This window comes from Tiliqua scincoides, chromosome 8 (assembly GCF_035046505.1).
Source record: "Tiliqua scincoides isolate rTilSci1 chromosome 8, rTilSci1.hap2, whole genome shotgun sequence".
Lineage (NCBI taxonomy): Eukaryota > Metazoa > Chordata > Lepidosauria > Squamata > Scincidae > Tiliqua > Tiliqua scincoides.
This window is the reverse complement of record NC_089828.1, coordinates 11196490-11211502: the sequence shown is the minus strand read 5'-3', so window position 1 is coordinate 11211502 and position 15013 is coordinate 11196490. Positions and strand designations below refer to the sequence as shown.

The following is a 15013-nucleotide window of genomic DNA, read 5'->3' as shown; positions in this document are numbered from 1 at the left end:
TGCTTGATGGTGCCACTTCCGCTCATGACATCATTTCTGGTGGGTCCTGACAGATTTCTCATTCTAAAAAATGGGTCCCGATGCAAAATGTGTGAGAACCGCTGCACTAGGGGTTCTGGAACAAAACCCTAGCAGATAATGAGACATGACCTGTACAAAATAAAATTCAGCAATTTAAAATAGTGAGGACAGAAAAATTAAAATACAGCATCAGATACAGGAAGAGCTCACAAGCCGGATGCTTGGTGGAACAGGGTGTCTTGAGCAGCTTTTTAGAAGCAAAGTAGGTGGGGGCCTGAGCTAAGGAGCTCCACACCCAAGGGGCTGTTGCCTTGCTCAGTGTTGGTATGCAGACAACTGCTTCCCCCAAAGATCTCAACAGATTCACATGGCAGAAGGCAGTCCTTAAAGCGTCAAGGGCCTAAAAACCATATAGGGATTTAAAGGTTAATACAGCACCTTTAACTGAACCTGGAAACAAATGGGAAGCCAGTGTCGTTCGAGCTCAAAACAGCCTCTCTGGCATGACCGGAGCTTACCGTTCCGCTGGGAAGCCTGCTATGGTTGCCTCTGATCTCCCCCAATGTTCGTGCTACCCAGCCACATCTGCCAGGAAATCCAGGTGCAGAGCCTGCTGGGGCAGTAGAACACAGAAGTGGCTGGGCAGCAAAAACACTGGGGGAGATCAGAGGCAACAACAGCAGGCTCCCCCGTGGAATGGTAAGGTCCGTTCACCCAAGGGCAGGGTTAGCAAGAGTGCCAAATCTGGCCCACAGGCCACAGTTTGGAGCACCCTGTTCTAGCCAGATGGAAGGAGTATGCTCCCTTGGGTACCCCCATCAGCAGTCCTGCTGCAGGATTCCATAACAGCCCCATGCAGAGCACATTGCCATAATCCAGTCTCAAGAAACCCTCACAAAATTACATGATGGGCCAGGATTTATACATTCACACTGAAAATGGAGTGGCTGACCTAAGTTCATCTGTAGTTCCATGCCAAGTTGAAGCTTGAACTTTCTGGATCAGAACAGATTAACAATGCAAGAATCCATCTGATTCTTTAGCATTGTTATCTTTGGTGGCTGGCCAGATGCCTCTGGGCAAGAAAGCAGCAGCCTTCCCCTATTGCTTGTCCCCAGTGTCTGGTTGGCAAGGAATATAACTTTTGGACTTGGGAGGCTGCACTTAGCTGTCATGGCTAATAGCATCTGACAGGGGCAAGGCTACAGCTCAGTAGTCAAGGACATGCTTTGAATGCAGGAAATGTGAAGATCAGTCTTTGGCATCTCCAGCTAATAGATCCAGGATAGCAAGCTTAGGAAAAACCTCTGCCTGGGGTCATGGAGAGCCATTGGCAGTTGAAGTAATCCACATGGACCTAGAGAGACCAACTGACTCAGGCTGATGCACACATGAAGCTGTGATCAAATTGCTGTTACCAATCCAACTGCAATTGCATGACTTGGGTCTGGTCATCATCTGTAGCTGAATGCAGTTGTAGACTGGACTGTAACATTTCAGACAAAAAGAAAACTCAGTAAGTAGCAAACAAACCCAACACAGAGAAAGGTTCTAAGTCAGGCCCCTCTCTGCCGTGCTAATTTGTTTCTTTACAGGGAGGGGCAGGTGGGAGTTTAAAAAGATGGGGTTCAAAGTGTGGTTCCCCACCTGTAGTCTGATACTGCATATCTGAGAGCCAGGATGGTGTAGTGGTTTGGGAGTTAAACTTAGACCTGGAAGATCCAGGTTCCAACCCCTGCTCAGCCATAAAGCCTCCTGGGTGACTCTGGGCTAGTCCTTATCTCTCACACTCACCTACCTCACAGGTTTCTTGTGAGAGCAAAAGGAGGGAAGGTTTAATGGAAGATCAGAAAATCATCAGGTGGATGATGTGGTGTTGACAGCGATTACATGTTTTGACAGCTGTTTGACAGCTCTGGGAAGGGCAGGGCTGGCTCCACAGCTGTAATCAATCAAGGCCAATGGAGACTCTGATGGACACCTGAGCTTCATTTGACCTTGATGGGGCTTTGAATGGACATGGACTAAGAGATGGCTCACTTGAGCCTAATTTGGACTTAACAAGGGGCTAACAAGGTAACTCACAGGTGAGCTACATTTTGGCTTATGAGACATCCAAGGATAAAAGGCAGCTTCAGAAGGAGACAGAGTTACCCTGACCCAGAGAGAACCTGACCTATACCTATGGGAGAAGGGGACTGCCAGGACTCTGCTGGAGGACACAGAAGAGAGGACTGCCAGGACCCTACTGGAGGTAATACTCTGCTGGAGGTGAGGGAATCTGCTTCAGAAGACTGGACTGTACTTTGGAGATTGGATTGGACTTGGACTGGAGGCTTTAGACCTTTATCCACTGAGTTAAGTAGTGTTTTGAGGAGGGAAAGCCTCTGGACAAGAGGACTTACAGGAGTGTATGTGTTTGTAGCAATAAATTCTTGTTAATTGCTCAACTGATAAGGAGTTCTGTTCATTTCTTTGCACATAACAGCTGTTGTTCTTGGAAAAGGAGGGTGTTAATTAGCCAAAAAGTGGGCATTAGAAGGGAGCTGGAATATTTGAATGAGACAGAAGGAACCCTATCTACCAATTTGAGCTCCTTTGAGGTAGAGTGATAAAAAATGAAATAAATATCTAGACCAGCCTGAATCCCAATGAAACAGGTTAGTTGTTATCCCCTTGCTTTCAGTGGGACCTTGGCCATTGTATTACCCCAGTTGTTGAAAGCATATGCAAATACTCTCTTTTCAGTGATCTAGACATAATTCTTCACCCCTACCTTTCTCAACCATAAGAAAAGAGCAAAGCACCAGTCCACTGGCCTCTCTGTGAAACAGCTGCATTGTGAGAAATGGGTAAGGATTGCTGTGCACCTTCTCTAGGTATGCTAACAGTTGTATCTTTCAAGACCTGGAGCCTAATCTGTGTCATATCTTCTTGTTCTTGTTTTTAAGTCTCAAATACCAATGTATCTGTATGTATCCTGAACTGCCACCTAAGGCTGTTTTCAGAAGTTGCACTTAAATCAATTTGTTTTGCATTCCTCCCCCACTCCCTCCCTTGCAAACAAAGCATACCACTGGAAAGTAAGCCCTTCGTAAGCTAAAGTGTACATTCAAAATGACCTACTTTCTGTCCCCCATGTATAAGCGTTCACAAGTGGGGCATCCCAGACTAAAAAGCATTCCCAGTGGGTGAAGGCACCCAAAATTCCTGACACCCAAAATTGGTCCATCCCTGACCCTGACTGAGGTACCTCCCCTCTTGCTCTGCCGCTCCCACCCCTGGATTTGAAAAGGAAGAGAATGGAGTGAAAGATAACATGTAGGAGAGTAGTATGCTGGGAACCCACTAGCCCACAAGTCTTCTCTTCTCTGCACTTCAATTTCTCTCTTCCTTTGTGAAGTCAGAGTGGGAGGAGACAGTGTAGGAACAGTGACTGAGGTGCCACAGGTAAGGTGAGGGGTGCCCATCTGCACATATGGATTTCTCTTCTCAGGTGTGCCCATATACGCAGCAACCATTGTAACTTTAGGCTAAGGTAAGCTTGCAGTTTGCCATTTGCCTGGTTGCCTCTGGCAAGTAAATGTTACATCAAGGCAACCAGATAAGAAAGCTTTTGTAAAAAAGAAGCAAGTTTGGGTTTCCTCTTCTTTGGGATCTAAGTATGCCAAAATGGCAAACTCTGGTTTGTAGGGAAAGATGAGCTAGTAAAGTAAGTGTGGGCTGGTGACTTGTATGGACTTTCAGGGAGGCGTGTTGCAGTTTCCAGCAGCATCTCCAGGTCAGGACTAGAAATTACCCTTGTATGAAACTGGAGAGCTGCCATCAATCAGTGGTAGATGAGCGTTCTTCAACCTTGGGGTTGGGACCCCAGTGGGGACGCAAAGCCTCAGTTGTAGGGTTGTGGCAACATATGGGAATGAAAAAGGTTGAAGACCACTGGACAAGAGCACCACCAGGTAAAGCCTAGCTTTTCTCACAGGACTTTGTGACCATATAATGGAGAGAACCATTTATAATACTCAGAGCTCCTTGGAGAACACTAGGATAAAAATGCAATGGAACAACTTCTGAATTACATCTGATCTTCCTTCCTTCGTGGAAGTCAACATTCACAAGGCTTTAAAAACAAATCTGATTCTAGTACTGAGCAGACCCAGAGTGTTTAGCATCAGCTAGGCTGTTGCAGCATGAACCTTCAGATCATGGCCTAGACCAAGGCTATAGAAATACGGGTATCCTGGGTCTTGTGTTTTTAGATTTTCACTCTCCATACTATGATCACAAATACTACAAATCCATGAAGTATGACTTTGAACTTGCCGTTGAATGTTCTTTATGCTACCTTCAATTCACCCCACTAGGGACAATGACAACCTAACTCTGCACAACACCAGCAGCTGCCTAGAAATTGTTCTGCATGCCCTCACTCCATTTCTAGCAGCCATGGAGGATAAAAGGGGACATTACAATCACTTCTAATTCTAGATAGTGACCCATGGATCTTTGTCATCCTAGTGAATGGCCACATTCATTCCATTTGTAGGTTTATGTGTCTTCCTTGTGCTCTAAACAGAGCCTTGTTTTGTGATGCCCTTGGGCCACTGAACAAATACATTTGACTTGCCTGATATTATTGGAAATCAGACAGGCCCAAGAAAAATGTCATCTAGATCTTCAGGCTGGAGAGTGATATAGAGCAGGTTGCTAAACAGATACTACTGGAACAGCTGCAGAGGACTATAGAGTAAAAGTTCCTCAATACATTACTTTCCAAGTTTTAGTTTTATTACTATTATTAGTATTAGTAGCAGCAACACTGAGATTCATCAATGCATTTTTCTCTTTTTTTTATATAACTTACCAGGAAGCAAATATTTACTTATCTTCTTGTCCCACCAGCCATTATTATTAGATGGTCAATTCATCCACTAGAGCAGGGGTGCCCAAACCCCAGCCCTGGGGCCACTTGCAGCCCTCAAAGACTCCCGATGCGGCCCTCAGGGAGCCCCCAGTCTCCAATCAGCCTCTGGCCCTCCGGAGACTTGCTATAGCCCGCACTGGCCCAATGCAACTGTTTGACCTCTCATGTGAGCTGTGGGATGAGGGCTCCCTCCACTGCTTGCTGTTTCACGTCAGTGATGTAGCAGCAGCAGCAGCAAAGGAAAGGCCAGCCTTGCTTTGTGCAAGGCCTTTCATAGGCCTTGAGCTATTTCAAGACCTTCATTCATTCATATAAGTTCATCTTTAATATATTCATTTATGTAAACTTATGTAAATTTATTCAAATTTTAAATGTAAATTAATTCTTCCCCCCCCCCCGGCCCCCGAAACAGTGTCAGAGAGATGATGTGGCCCTCCTGCCAAAAACTTTGGACACTCCTGCACTAGACGTATTACTTTGTTGGTCCTGGTTACCACTTGGGATTCTGTTTTCTCAACATTGTACTTACTTGCATCATAAAAACCACAAGTTAGATACCTGTAAACCCATCGATTTCAGTAGGCTTAAGTTTTTCTGATTCTGCTAGATGGTGACCATTGCCCACATGTAGACTGGTGTCTACAGGCACATTCTAGCCAAAGCTAAGTTCCTTTCAGCCCTATTGATTGTATGCTTTTATTTCTTCCATTCAAAAACAATGGAGCTTTGGCAAATGTTGCTGACCTCAGGAAAGTTTTCTTCAGTTTATTTTTTGTAATGAGCAAAAACCATGTAACAGATGTACGGACGATGAATTATGTGGCTGCAGGTTGAGTTTAAAGGCCTACTGGGAGCAGGAATAACAGCCCAATCCTATTCAGATTGTACATTGATGGAACGAGTACTCTGCCAGTGTAGACTGCTTTATGTTGGTTCCAAAGAGCTCTATGGCAAGGAGGCCAGAGCCTTCCTCTATATACCAGTGGCTCTGCAAAGGCCTGCTGACACAAGTAGCATGGTGTGGGAGGCAGGATGGGGCAGAGGGAGGGTGGAACAAAAGTGAAACAGGGTGTGGGGAGGGCAGAATGGGGTGGCAGCGGGGGTGGGGAGAGGGCAGATCAGGTCTGGCTGTCAAATCCAACCCCCCTTCCAGACCCAATCCCACAGCATGAGTCCACACAGACCTATGTTAGCAACTTCCTTAACACACATCTGAGTAGACCTGTCCCTGCTGTGGAGGTTTACCTAGAGGAGACCTCCACAACTCTCCCCCCCCCCCAAGCAGGATGCAGGATGGTAGTCATTTTGGTGTCACTGAATCAGTGGAGGGGAGGGAGGGTAGGATAAGATTGGGCTGCAAGTTATTCTCCTAACTCAACCTGTTGAGGCTCCCTCTATGACATCAAAGATGACCACTGCTTGAGTTGCAGCACTAGACATGGAGCCAGATCAGATTATTCTCTAATCCAGCAATTTTCAATTTTGTTCATCTCACGACACCCTGACAAGGTGCTAAAATTATCAAGGCACACCATCAGTTTTTTGACAACTGAAAAGGCACACCACACTGCTGGTAGGCGGCTCTCATTCCCAAACAGCCCTACTAATAAATTACCCTTGTCCAAATCTCCTGTGGCACACCTGCGGACTATTTGCAACACACCAGTGTGCCATGGCACACTGATTGAAAATTACTGCTTCTAATCACTCTCCTACATTCATCTCCCTACAAACTGGAACTTCTGTTCTATCTCTGGACATCCATAAATATTATTAGCTAAGTGAAAGTATGTGAACATAAATAACTACATATTATTTCCCAGCTTATCACTGCTTCCACTGCCCTTCCCTTCCTCTGATGTCCTTATGTCAATTTTAGATAGTGAGAATACTGGAACAAGGGCATAGTCTCATAATATATGAGCTGTCAGATATATAAGAATATACATTATGTTATACAAATAATAAAAATAAATAAAATATTCAAACAGAGCATGCACACAAAATCTAATGCATGTAGGTTGAAGTTGTATGACTGATATACCAGATAAATCCAGGAATAAACAATATGAGCTGGCCCATGTGTGCTGCAATTTAGATGAATATGTCTATCTGAATGTCACTCCCACATGTGGATACCCAGTGGTGCAAAATGTGGGACAAGTAGGGGGAGATGTGGGAAAGAAAGGCAAACTCTCTCTAACTCACATAGGGGATCAAATGGGCAAGGGTATGTTCTGATCTAGTCTGTGGTGAATTGGTGCTAAAGTGCTGAAGAAACTTTCTCTTGAGATACTTAATGGATGGATAATGGTTTCAATGTATTTTTTTATGGGGAGCATTAAAAAAAATGTGATTCCCTGCTTGCAGTCTGAAGTGGTGCAATCCACCCTCAACCTCAGGATTTCGCTACCTGATTCTCGCCCAATTCTGTTGCAGGTGTATACCAGACCGCAAGGTCCTAAGACCATTTTCAATTCAGTGTTGACTTGGTGAAGTCAAACCTGAATTTGTTTTAGCACACTCCCAACTAACTTCAGAAGTCTTCCAAAAAATACACTGGAGCAAAGATGTGGAGAGAGAGAGTCTGGAAATGTGCTGAATCAGTCCAGATGATTCCCAGAGGAATCTGGGAAACAAGATGCTGGACTAGGTAGGTCTTTGATTTGGATCATAACGATCTTCTTATGTCCTATGTCTTCTTATGTCTTATGTTTTGGGGTGGAAGATTCTGCTTCAACTCCAGCTGTTGAATCTGTTAGATGCCTGAGTCTGTCTACTCCATGAAGTTCAAGCAATAGAAAGATGTCTTGACTTGGGCAGTCACATGCAATAGTGGGGCATACAGGTTGAAGGCCTTAGAGATGGGATTTGGGCACCTCCAGAGATAATGACTCTCTCCTTCCTGCAACACACCTAAGGGAATTTGTTCTTTTTGCAACATTTGCATACCCTGATATTTTGATGAAGTGATTTTTAACTGGATAGATGATGCTTCCATTTTTTTTTTTTTTTTTGGAAGCTAGTATATTATCACATTTGGTTCTAAATTTTTGAAATGAAATGCCAGAAAAACTGGGAAAGGGATGGGTCTGGGGAAAAATTAAGCTGGCTGCCAGGTATGCTTTAATTCTCTGTTAATAGGGATTTTTACATGGTTATTGAACAGAAAATTGGTATAATTGCTAGCACTGTGTGTTGCAACCTATAGGGATGTACAGTATTCTAAATTATCAGTTAACCACTATTCCCACCCACCCACCCACACACACACACACAGAGGATGGTATCTGGGTGTCTTTCAGTTGCCTCTGCTATGGTTGCCAACTGGCTAGAATCTCCCCTTCCCTTCTCCAGCCTGCCCTGTTCTTGTGCCTTTAACTGCAGTATGATCAGCAGAAACCGGAAGGTGAAGCTTTACAAACCACAGATGGCTGCAGATCAAGCTGCTGTGACAGGCACAACTACAGGGACCCATTGAGAAGTTGGTAATCTCGGCTTCTGCCTGCCACCTGCTCAGTCCACCACCCTCTGGATGTGTGCAAAAGAAACCAGCACTGATTGCAAGATGAAAAGCCAACTGCCAAGTGCACACAAGATGACTGCAGTTCTCCCTTCTTGCCAAACCTTGGTGTACCTGTTCACCATCTCACATGCCCAGATGGATACCTGTGTGCACTCCTGCATGTACATCTCTAACATAGGCCCCAATCCCAAGCTACAAAACCACATGGATACATGGTCACTCACTTGGAAGCAGGGCCTGGATATATAAATGCATCAAACACAAATAAACAATACAGGCACCATAGCTAAACGTGCATGTATCGCTTTTAGCCAACTAAATGATCAGAAAGGTCATGATATGGTGGGCTGTGTGCTGTTGCTGCTTCCCCCCCCCCTTTTTGAAGGGGCTCTGCCAACTTTGGCCTTTATGGTTTAATAAAAATTTCTTAGGGCAAGGGGGAAGCTGCTCCCCTCTCCAGGCAATAGATGGGATCTTCTATCGCCTGCAGAAGAGCAAGGGGGCGGGGAAGGAAAGGCTGCCGGTGCTGGTGGTTGCTGCTGCTTCCATTACCGAGTTCAGTGTGGAGGGGGGAGAATAAAATAACCAGCATCATTGTCATGCAGAGGGTGTCTCTGCCTCCTCCCCTTAATAACAATACTTCAGGTACAACCACCATCTTTCCCCCCTTCTTGCTACCAAGGGGTTGGGTGGGGGGGGGACTGGGGGTTGCTGATGAAGATCAAACGATAATGAAGAGGAGAAGGCGGGAGGGGGACAGAGGAGAAGCTTCCCCTCCCTGAGAGATCCCATTGTGGGGTGTGGAAGGAGGGATGAAGGGGGTGTGTGTGCGAGAGAGGGAGGGAGGGAGTCGAGTGTCGCCGTGCCCCCCCTTCCTCCCTGCATTTGCAATGGCTCTAACACGCCCCTGGAGAAGAAGCGAGGAAAGGACGGAGGAAGAAAAAAGGGCTGGGCCCGGCGGGGAGGGGAGCCGGGCAAGAGGTCCCCGGGCATCTCCCCCCCAAGATGCCCTTCCTTTGCCCGCTCCGGGCTGGTACTCACCCTGGCCGGCCAGTGCGGGTAGCCCTTCATCTTGGCGAAGACCAGATCTCCGGCTTTGTATTCTCGGGGCCTCGGACGAGCCATGGGCGCCTGCCTGCCTGCCTGCCCTCCCCTCCCCGCCTCCCAGTCCGACGCAGCCCCCACCACCGCTCCCGGGCCCGGCCCGACTCTCCCCCGGTACTCCGAAGCCAGGGGAGGGAGGGGGCACGGATGCGGCAGGCAGGCAGGGAGCTCCCCCCGCACGCCTCCTCCTCCTCGCCTTCTCCGCCAAGCGACGCGGGTCCGGAGGCTCGGCTGGGCCCTGGGCACAGGCAGCGCGGCGAGAGGAGGCGGAGGAGAAGAAGAGGGGAGCTGGTGTGCGTGTGTGAGTGTGCAGGGGGGGAGGAGGGGGAGGCCTGGACTCGGCACCACCAGCAGCCCCCGAGAATGGAGGGATCCCGCCGAGCCAGGAAAGGGCTGCTTTTTTTGAGTGTGTGTACAGAGGGGGAGGCGCAGATCCCCTCCCCCACCTCTGGCTTGGCAACAATGTTGCCAGAAGAGAAATGTAGCCAGTGCCGACGCCACCAGCAGCAGCAGCAGCAGCCCACCTCCCGCGCTACATCACGGCGCTCCTCTTCCCATCCCCAACATCCTCGCTGCTGCGGGGGACAAGCTGGAGGACTAGGGGCCGCTCTCTGCCCCCTCCTCCGAAACCTCTCCTGGGCAGCCTCCCCCCCCAGCAGGAGCTTCTCTTTCTCCTTTTTGCTCTCCTGCCGGGCCACGCTCTCTTCCTCTTATTTTCTAGGTACTGCACCCGGATCGGTTTCTATGAAAACAGAAAGGGCAGGCACAACAGGGCGCCTGGAGAAGCAGGCAGTCCTTCCTACTACACGCGCACGCTCACGCTCACACGCACACACAAATCTCTCTCTCACACACACACACACACACACATACACTTGCACACACATCTCACACACACAAACATAGATCTCTTTCAGCACACCCACATTCACTGATCTTTCACACACACACACACACACACACACACACATCTCACACACAAACAGATCTCTCTCACACACACAGATCTCTCACACATGCACACACAAATCTCTCTCACACAAAACTCTGTCTCACACACAAACAGATCTCTCTCACACACACACCTTTCTGTCTCCCTCTCTCACACACACCCCTTTCTCCTTCCAGGGCCCATGAGAGGGGAGTAAAGGGGACAATTTGTACCCCAAATCAGGGTCAAAAAGGGGGCCCAGGAACCAAACGAGGGGGCCTAGAAATTTCCTGGGATCTTACATTTTCTGATCTCACCCATACACTGCCTGCACAGGATGCTGGGGGCTTCCCTCTGTGGCAAGAAGAACCTACCTGGGCATTGTGGTAACATTCTAGAAAAAACAAAGTTAACCATGGAATTAGTGGGTAGGCCAGTGGCCTATGGGGGGGGTAGACCCTAAGGGGGGGAAGGACTGCAGGCACCACAGCATGCCATGCAAGCAGCCCTTGCCACTCCTGCATGTTGTCATCACTGCCCAGAATAGCTCCAACTCCAAGTGGAAGGGGCCTGCAGTGCTTACTGCACTGCCCTCCCTGTAGGTACACCGCTGGGGTAGGCCACACTGTATTCTTGCACAGAGAGACATCTGTCCTTATGTGCTGTGATTGGTAAGGCAACGGCGGCGGCTACTGCTGCAGCTTCAGAACACTGTTGAGGTGGGGGATATAATCAAACACAAATTGTCCAGACCTGGATAGGATTTCATCCTTTTGCTCAGTTGCTCAAAGTGAGCAACGTGAACATACATGCCCCACATGTTCTGCCATCAGGATGTTCTGTTGCAACACTTTCTGTTCTGCCCCTGGCTGGGCAAATAAAACAGATGGGCAAAAATGTCTCAGAAAGGCCCCAGATGTGTGTGGGTTTTTGTTTGTTTAAGTTACTGTTGGCATCCTTCAGTCTTGGAAGACTATGGTATCGCGCTCTGAATGGCGGTTCTGGAACAGTGTCCTCTCCAGTGCACGAAGCCTGGGTAATGTAGATATGGAGGATAGACTGTTACCCATGCAGCAAATCCTCCATGTTGCTGAAATGGTCCAATGGAAAGGCAGAACCCAATACGGTTGGTTCCAGTGGCATCGCAGGAGTTGCCAGAGAGTGACTGTGTACAGCCGCAAACTGCCTCAGGGACTCCAGCTCTGGATTTTGCCTCGAGGTTGTCTCCTGAAGCCTGTTCCATAACTGGATGTAGCCAGAAGGCAGTGGAGGTTTGGGATCAGAGTTTTCCTTCTCTCAGATGACCTGCCTTCCCAGGTTATCAAGTCCCATCTACCCTGTGGCTGTTTAGTTGCCTCTTAGGACAAGTACAGCCAAACTGAGGGCCTATTCTTGTCCTCAGGGGTTTGTTTAAGTTACTTCTCTGCATTCTGCAAGACACATTTTTAAAAGAAAACATGTTCGCTTTCAAAGGTCAACTTTCTCCCCCCACAGACTCAGGAAAAAACCCAACAAACGCTTTATATTGAAAACGCCTTTCCTATCTAAGGGAAGAAAAAGTCTACACATGCTCAGAGGGTAATATATGCAGTACTTAGATCTGGTTTTTCAAAAGAACCTGGCTTTCTTCATAAAGACACTCTGCAGATTGGGGCTGGCCCAAGGCCTCCTCATACCAAGGCTCTATGCCAGATGCTGCTCCCCTTGCCCAATGATGTGCCAGCCAGTGGTGTAGCTTGAGGGGGTGAAAAGCACTAAGTTTCATAGGGATCCTCACCGCAGCATGCAAGGGGCCCCTCCCCCTCTCCTTCTGAGCCATTCCAGGCAGTGGGAGCAAAACAGAGGCATCTGCTCCAAGGGGAGGGGGAGAGGCCCCTTGCATGCTGCGGTGAAGCTCCCTGAAAAATTTAGTGCTTTGCACCCCCTCTAGCTATGCCACTGGTGCCAGCCTCTGCACCTGCCAAGCTTCAGTGTTCTAGCTCAGCACTCTCCTCCCCTCTGTATTTCCTCTTCTTCTCAGTCTCCCTCTTCTTTTTCCAATCCAGGCAATGGAAGGAGATGGAGGAGTCATGGAAGCTGGTAGTCAGAGATGGGTGCTCCCCAGCAATCTGCTGCATGAGGCAACCGATTCAGTTGGCCTCATGAATAGGCCTGCTTAGAAACATTTTCTCCTTAGCAGGGCCAGTTTCTGGAGACTTTTGGCAAATCGTCCTCCATGGACCTTCTCCATCTGAGTGAGTTCCAGAATGTCTCCAACATCACCACATGAAGGCTATGGGCACAGAGTGGACTCAGGGACCCAATGGGTCCTTGGCAGCTTCTCAACAACGCCAATCCCTAATACTGGCCCTGCTCCATGGATCTTTTTTTGGTTAATGGCACCTTGGCCTGAGGTTGTGGTAGTGACCCACTTAATGTGCCAGAATTAAATTAGCAGATCCAGATAGGCCTATCAATAAGGCCTATATTCACCTATTTTGAACCTTCCTAAGAGCCTCGAGCAGGGGTTGGCAACCTTAAACACTCAAAGAGCTATTTGGACCCATTTTCCAGAGGAAAAAAACCTTAGGAGCCACAAAACCCTTTTGACATCTAAAATGAAGATAATACTGCATATATAGTTGTTGTTTTTACCTTTATGCTCCTATACCATTTTTGGGATGGGATACCATCTTAAAAAATGGGATAAAAAAATGGGATACCATCTTATCCCATTTTTATAATGTAGCCCCCTCTTGTAGCTTTTACTTAGTTTTGTCATACATTCTTGTCCTGTGTTTTCAGACGCCTGGTCCTCTATGGTGTTTTACCTGATTCCAAGGCCATTCTCTGCCTGGAGAATTAGGCCCACTTTAAAGCAAATTAGCACCTTCTTTCCCCCAACAAATGACCCTGGTTCTACCCTGCAGTCCTGCTGGACCCCACCTCCAGGGTAGCTCGCCTGTTCAACCTGCAGAGGTCCTCTCTCCTCCCAGCAGCCTCCCACCATTACAGCAGACCCTGAGTCATCAGCAGGTCTTGGGCACAGCAGCCACACACCAAACTCCATTGTCTCCAGCAGTTCATTAGTCACAAAGAGTATCCAGGGTAGAGTCCAAAGTCAATAAGCCAAGTCACAGTCCAAGATCAGATTCCAAAGTAAGTCAGTCAAATCAGTCAGAGTGTCAAAGTCAATAAGCCAAGTCAGTCTCCTCTCCAACCTGCACTCCTTCTCCAAACCATACCCCCCTTCCTGCCTCAGGTGCCTGTTATATCCCTGAGGGCCCCATTGCCTTCAAGTGGCTGCAGCTGTGCAGCACACTCTGCTGGATGCCCAGGCCTTACCCTTAAAGGGGCCAGTGCTGACACCACATCTACCTCCTCACCAGATCTTCCAGGATTGCAATACATATGGCGGTTATGACATCTGCTTATCTTACATGGATACTAAAGAACCCCCCCCCCCCACACACACACACACACCTTCCAGAGGCACCCTGCTGGAAGGAAAAAAGGACACAGACTCCAGAAGTGGGGAAGAGAAGAAGGGGGGGGCAGCCACAGGCCAGCTTCTGCCCTGCCTGCCTGCCCTCCCTCAGGCTGCAACCCTCTCCACACTATCCTGGGAGTAAGCCCCATCGGCTACAATGGGACTTCTGAGCAGACAAGTTGGTTGGAGCTCTCAGGCTGCAGTCCTCTCCACACTTTCCTGGGAGTATCCCAGGGATTACATCGGGGCTTACTCTCGAAGCGGGCTCCCAATCACCCGTCCTTGCGCTTGGCCTTGAGCAGTCTCCAAGGCTGCCATCCCCGGCACCCTTTCCTGGGAGTAAGCTTCATCTGCTGTAATGGGGCTTACAACTGAGTAGACACGCATAGGAGCAGGCTCCAAGGCTGCCATCCCAGGCACCCTTTCCTGGAAGCAAGCTTCATCTACTGTAATGGGGCTTACTACTGAGTAGACACACAGGATGTCTCCTCTGCTGTGGAGGAAAAGCCTCTCCTTGCACTGAGTGGGGAGCTGCAAGGGCTCACAATGGCTGAGGAGGAGGGCGTCCTGCTGGAGAGTTGGGGAAGGGAAAAACAGGGAGCTGAAGCCTGCAGAGCGGGCAAAATTGAAAAGGGAAACCAATGCTGGGCAGGTGGGGGTGAAGGGAGAGGAGGGCAGTGAGCTCAGGGGGCAGAGGGAAGCAGCCTGCCCTCCCAACACAGGTGCCTCCTGTTAGCCCCTTTGCCACTTTCACCGGAAGGAGCCGCAGCAGACAGCTGAAAGACCCACATGCGGCTCTAGAGCCGCAGGTTGCCGACCCATGGCCTAGAGGCTGCTGCGATGCTTCACCATTTGGAAGAGAGTGCTGATTCATTTGCATGCAGTAGTTGTGCTTGCCCTGTTGGCAATAGATTATTGAAGTGGTTCTCAAACATTTTAGCTCTGGAACCCACTTTTTAAAAGAACACGCTATCAGGACCCACCTAACTTTACGAGGCTTTTAAAAAAAGTGATTTATTAAGAAATAATATTTTTATT

At 48.4% G+C, this 15013-nt stretch overlaps 1 protein-coding gene across 1 annotated transcript in view; it reads right to left on the bottom strand.

Moving 5' to 3' along the window:
• Positions 1-9989, bottom strand: part of HDGFL3 (HDGF like 3) — a 44895-nt gene extending 34906 nt beyond the window's left edge. Inside the window, exon 1 of the mRNA XM_066636348.1 lies at positions 9513-9989. Within this exon, the coding sequence (XP_066492445.1) occupies positions 9513-9596 (84 nt within the window). The 5' untranslated portion in view covers positions 9597-9989. The remainder of the gene's footprint in view (positions 1-9512) is intronic.
• Positions 9990-15013: the final 5024 nt, after the last annotated feature.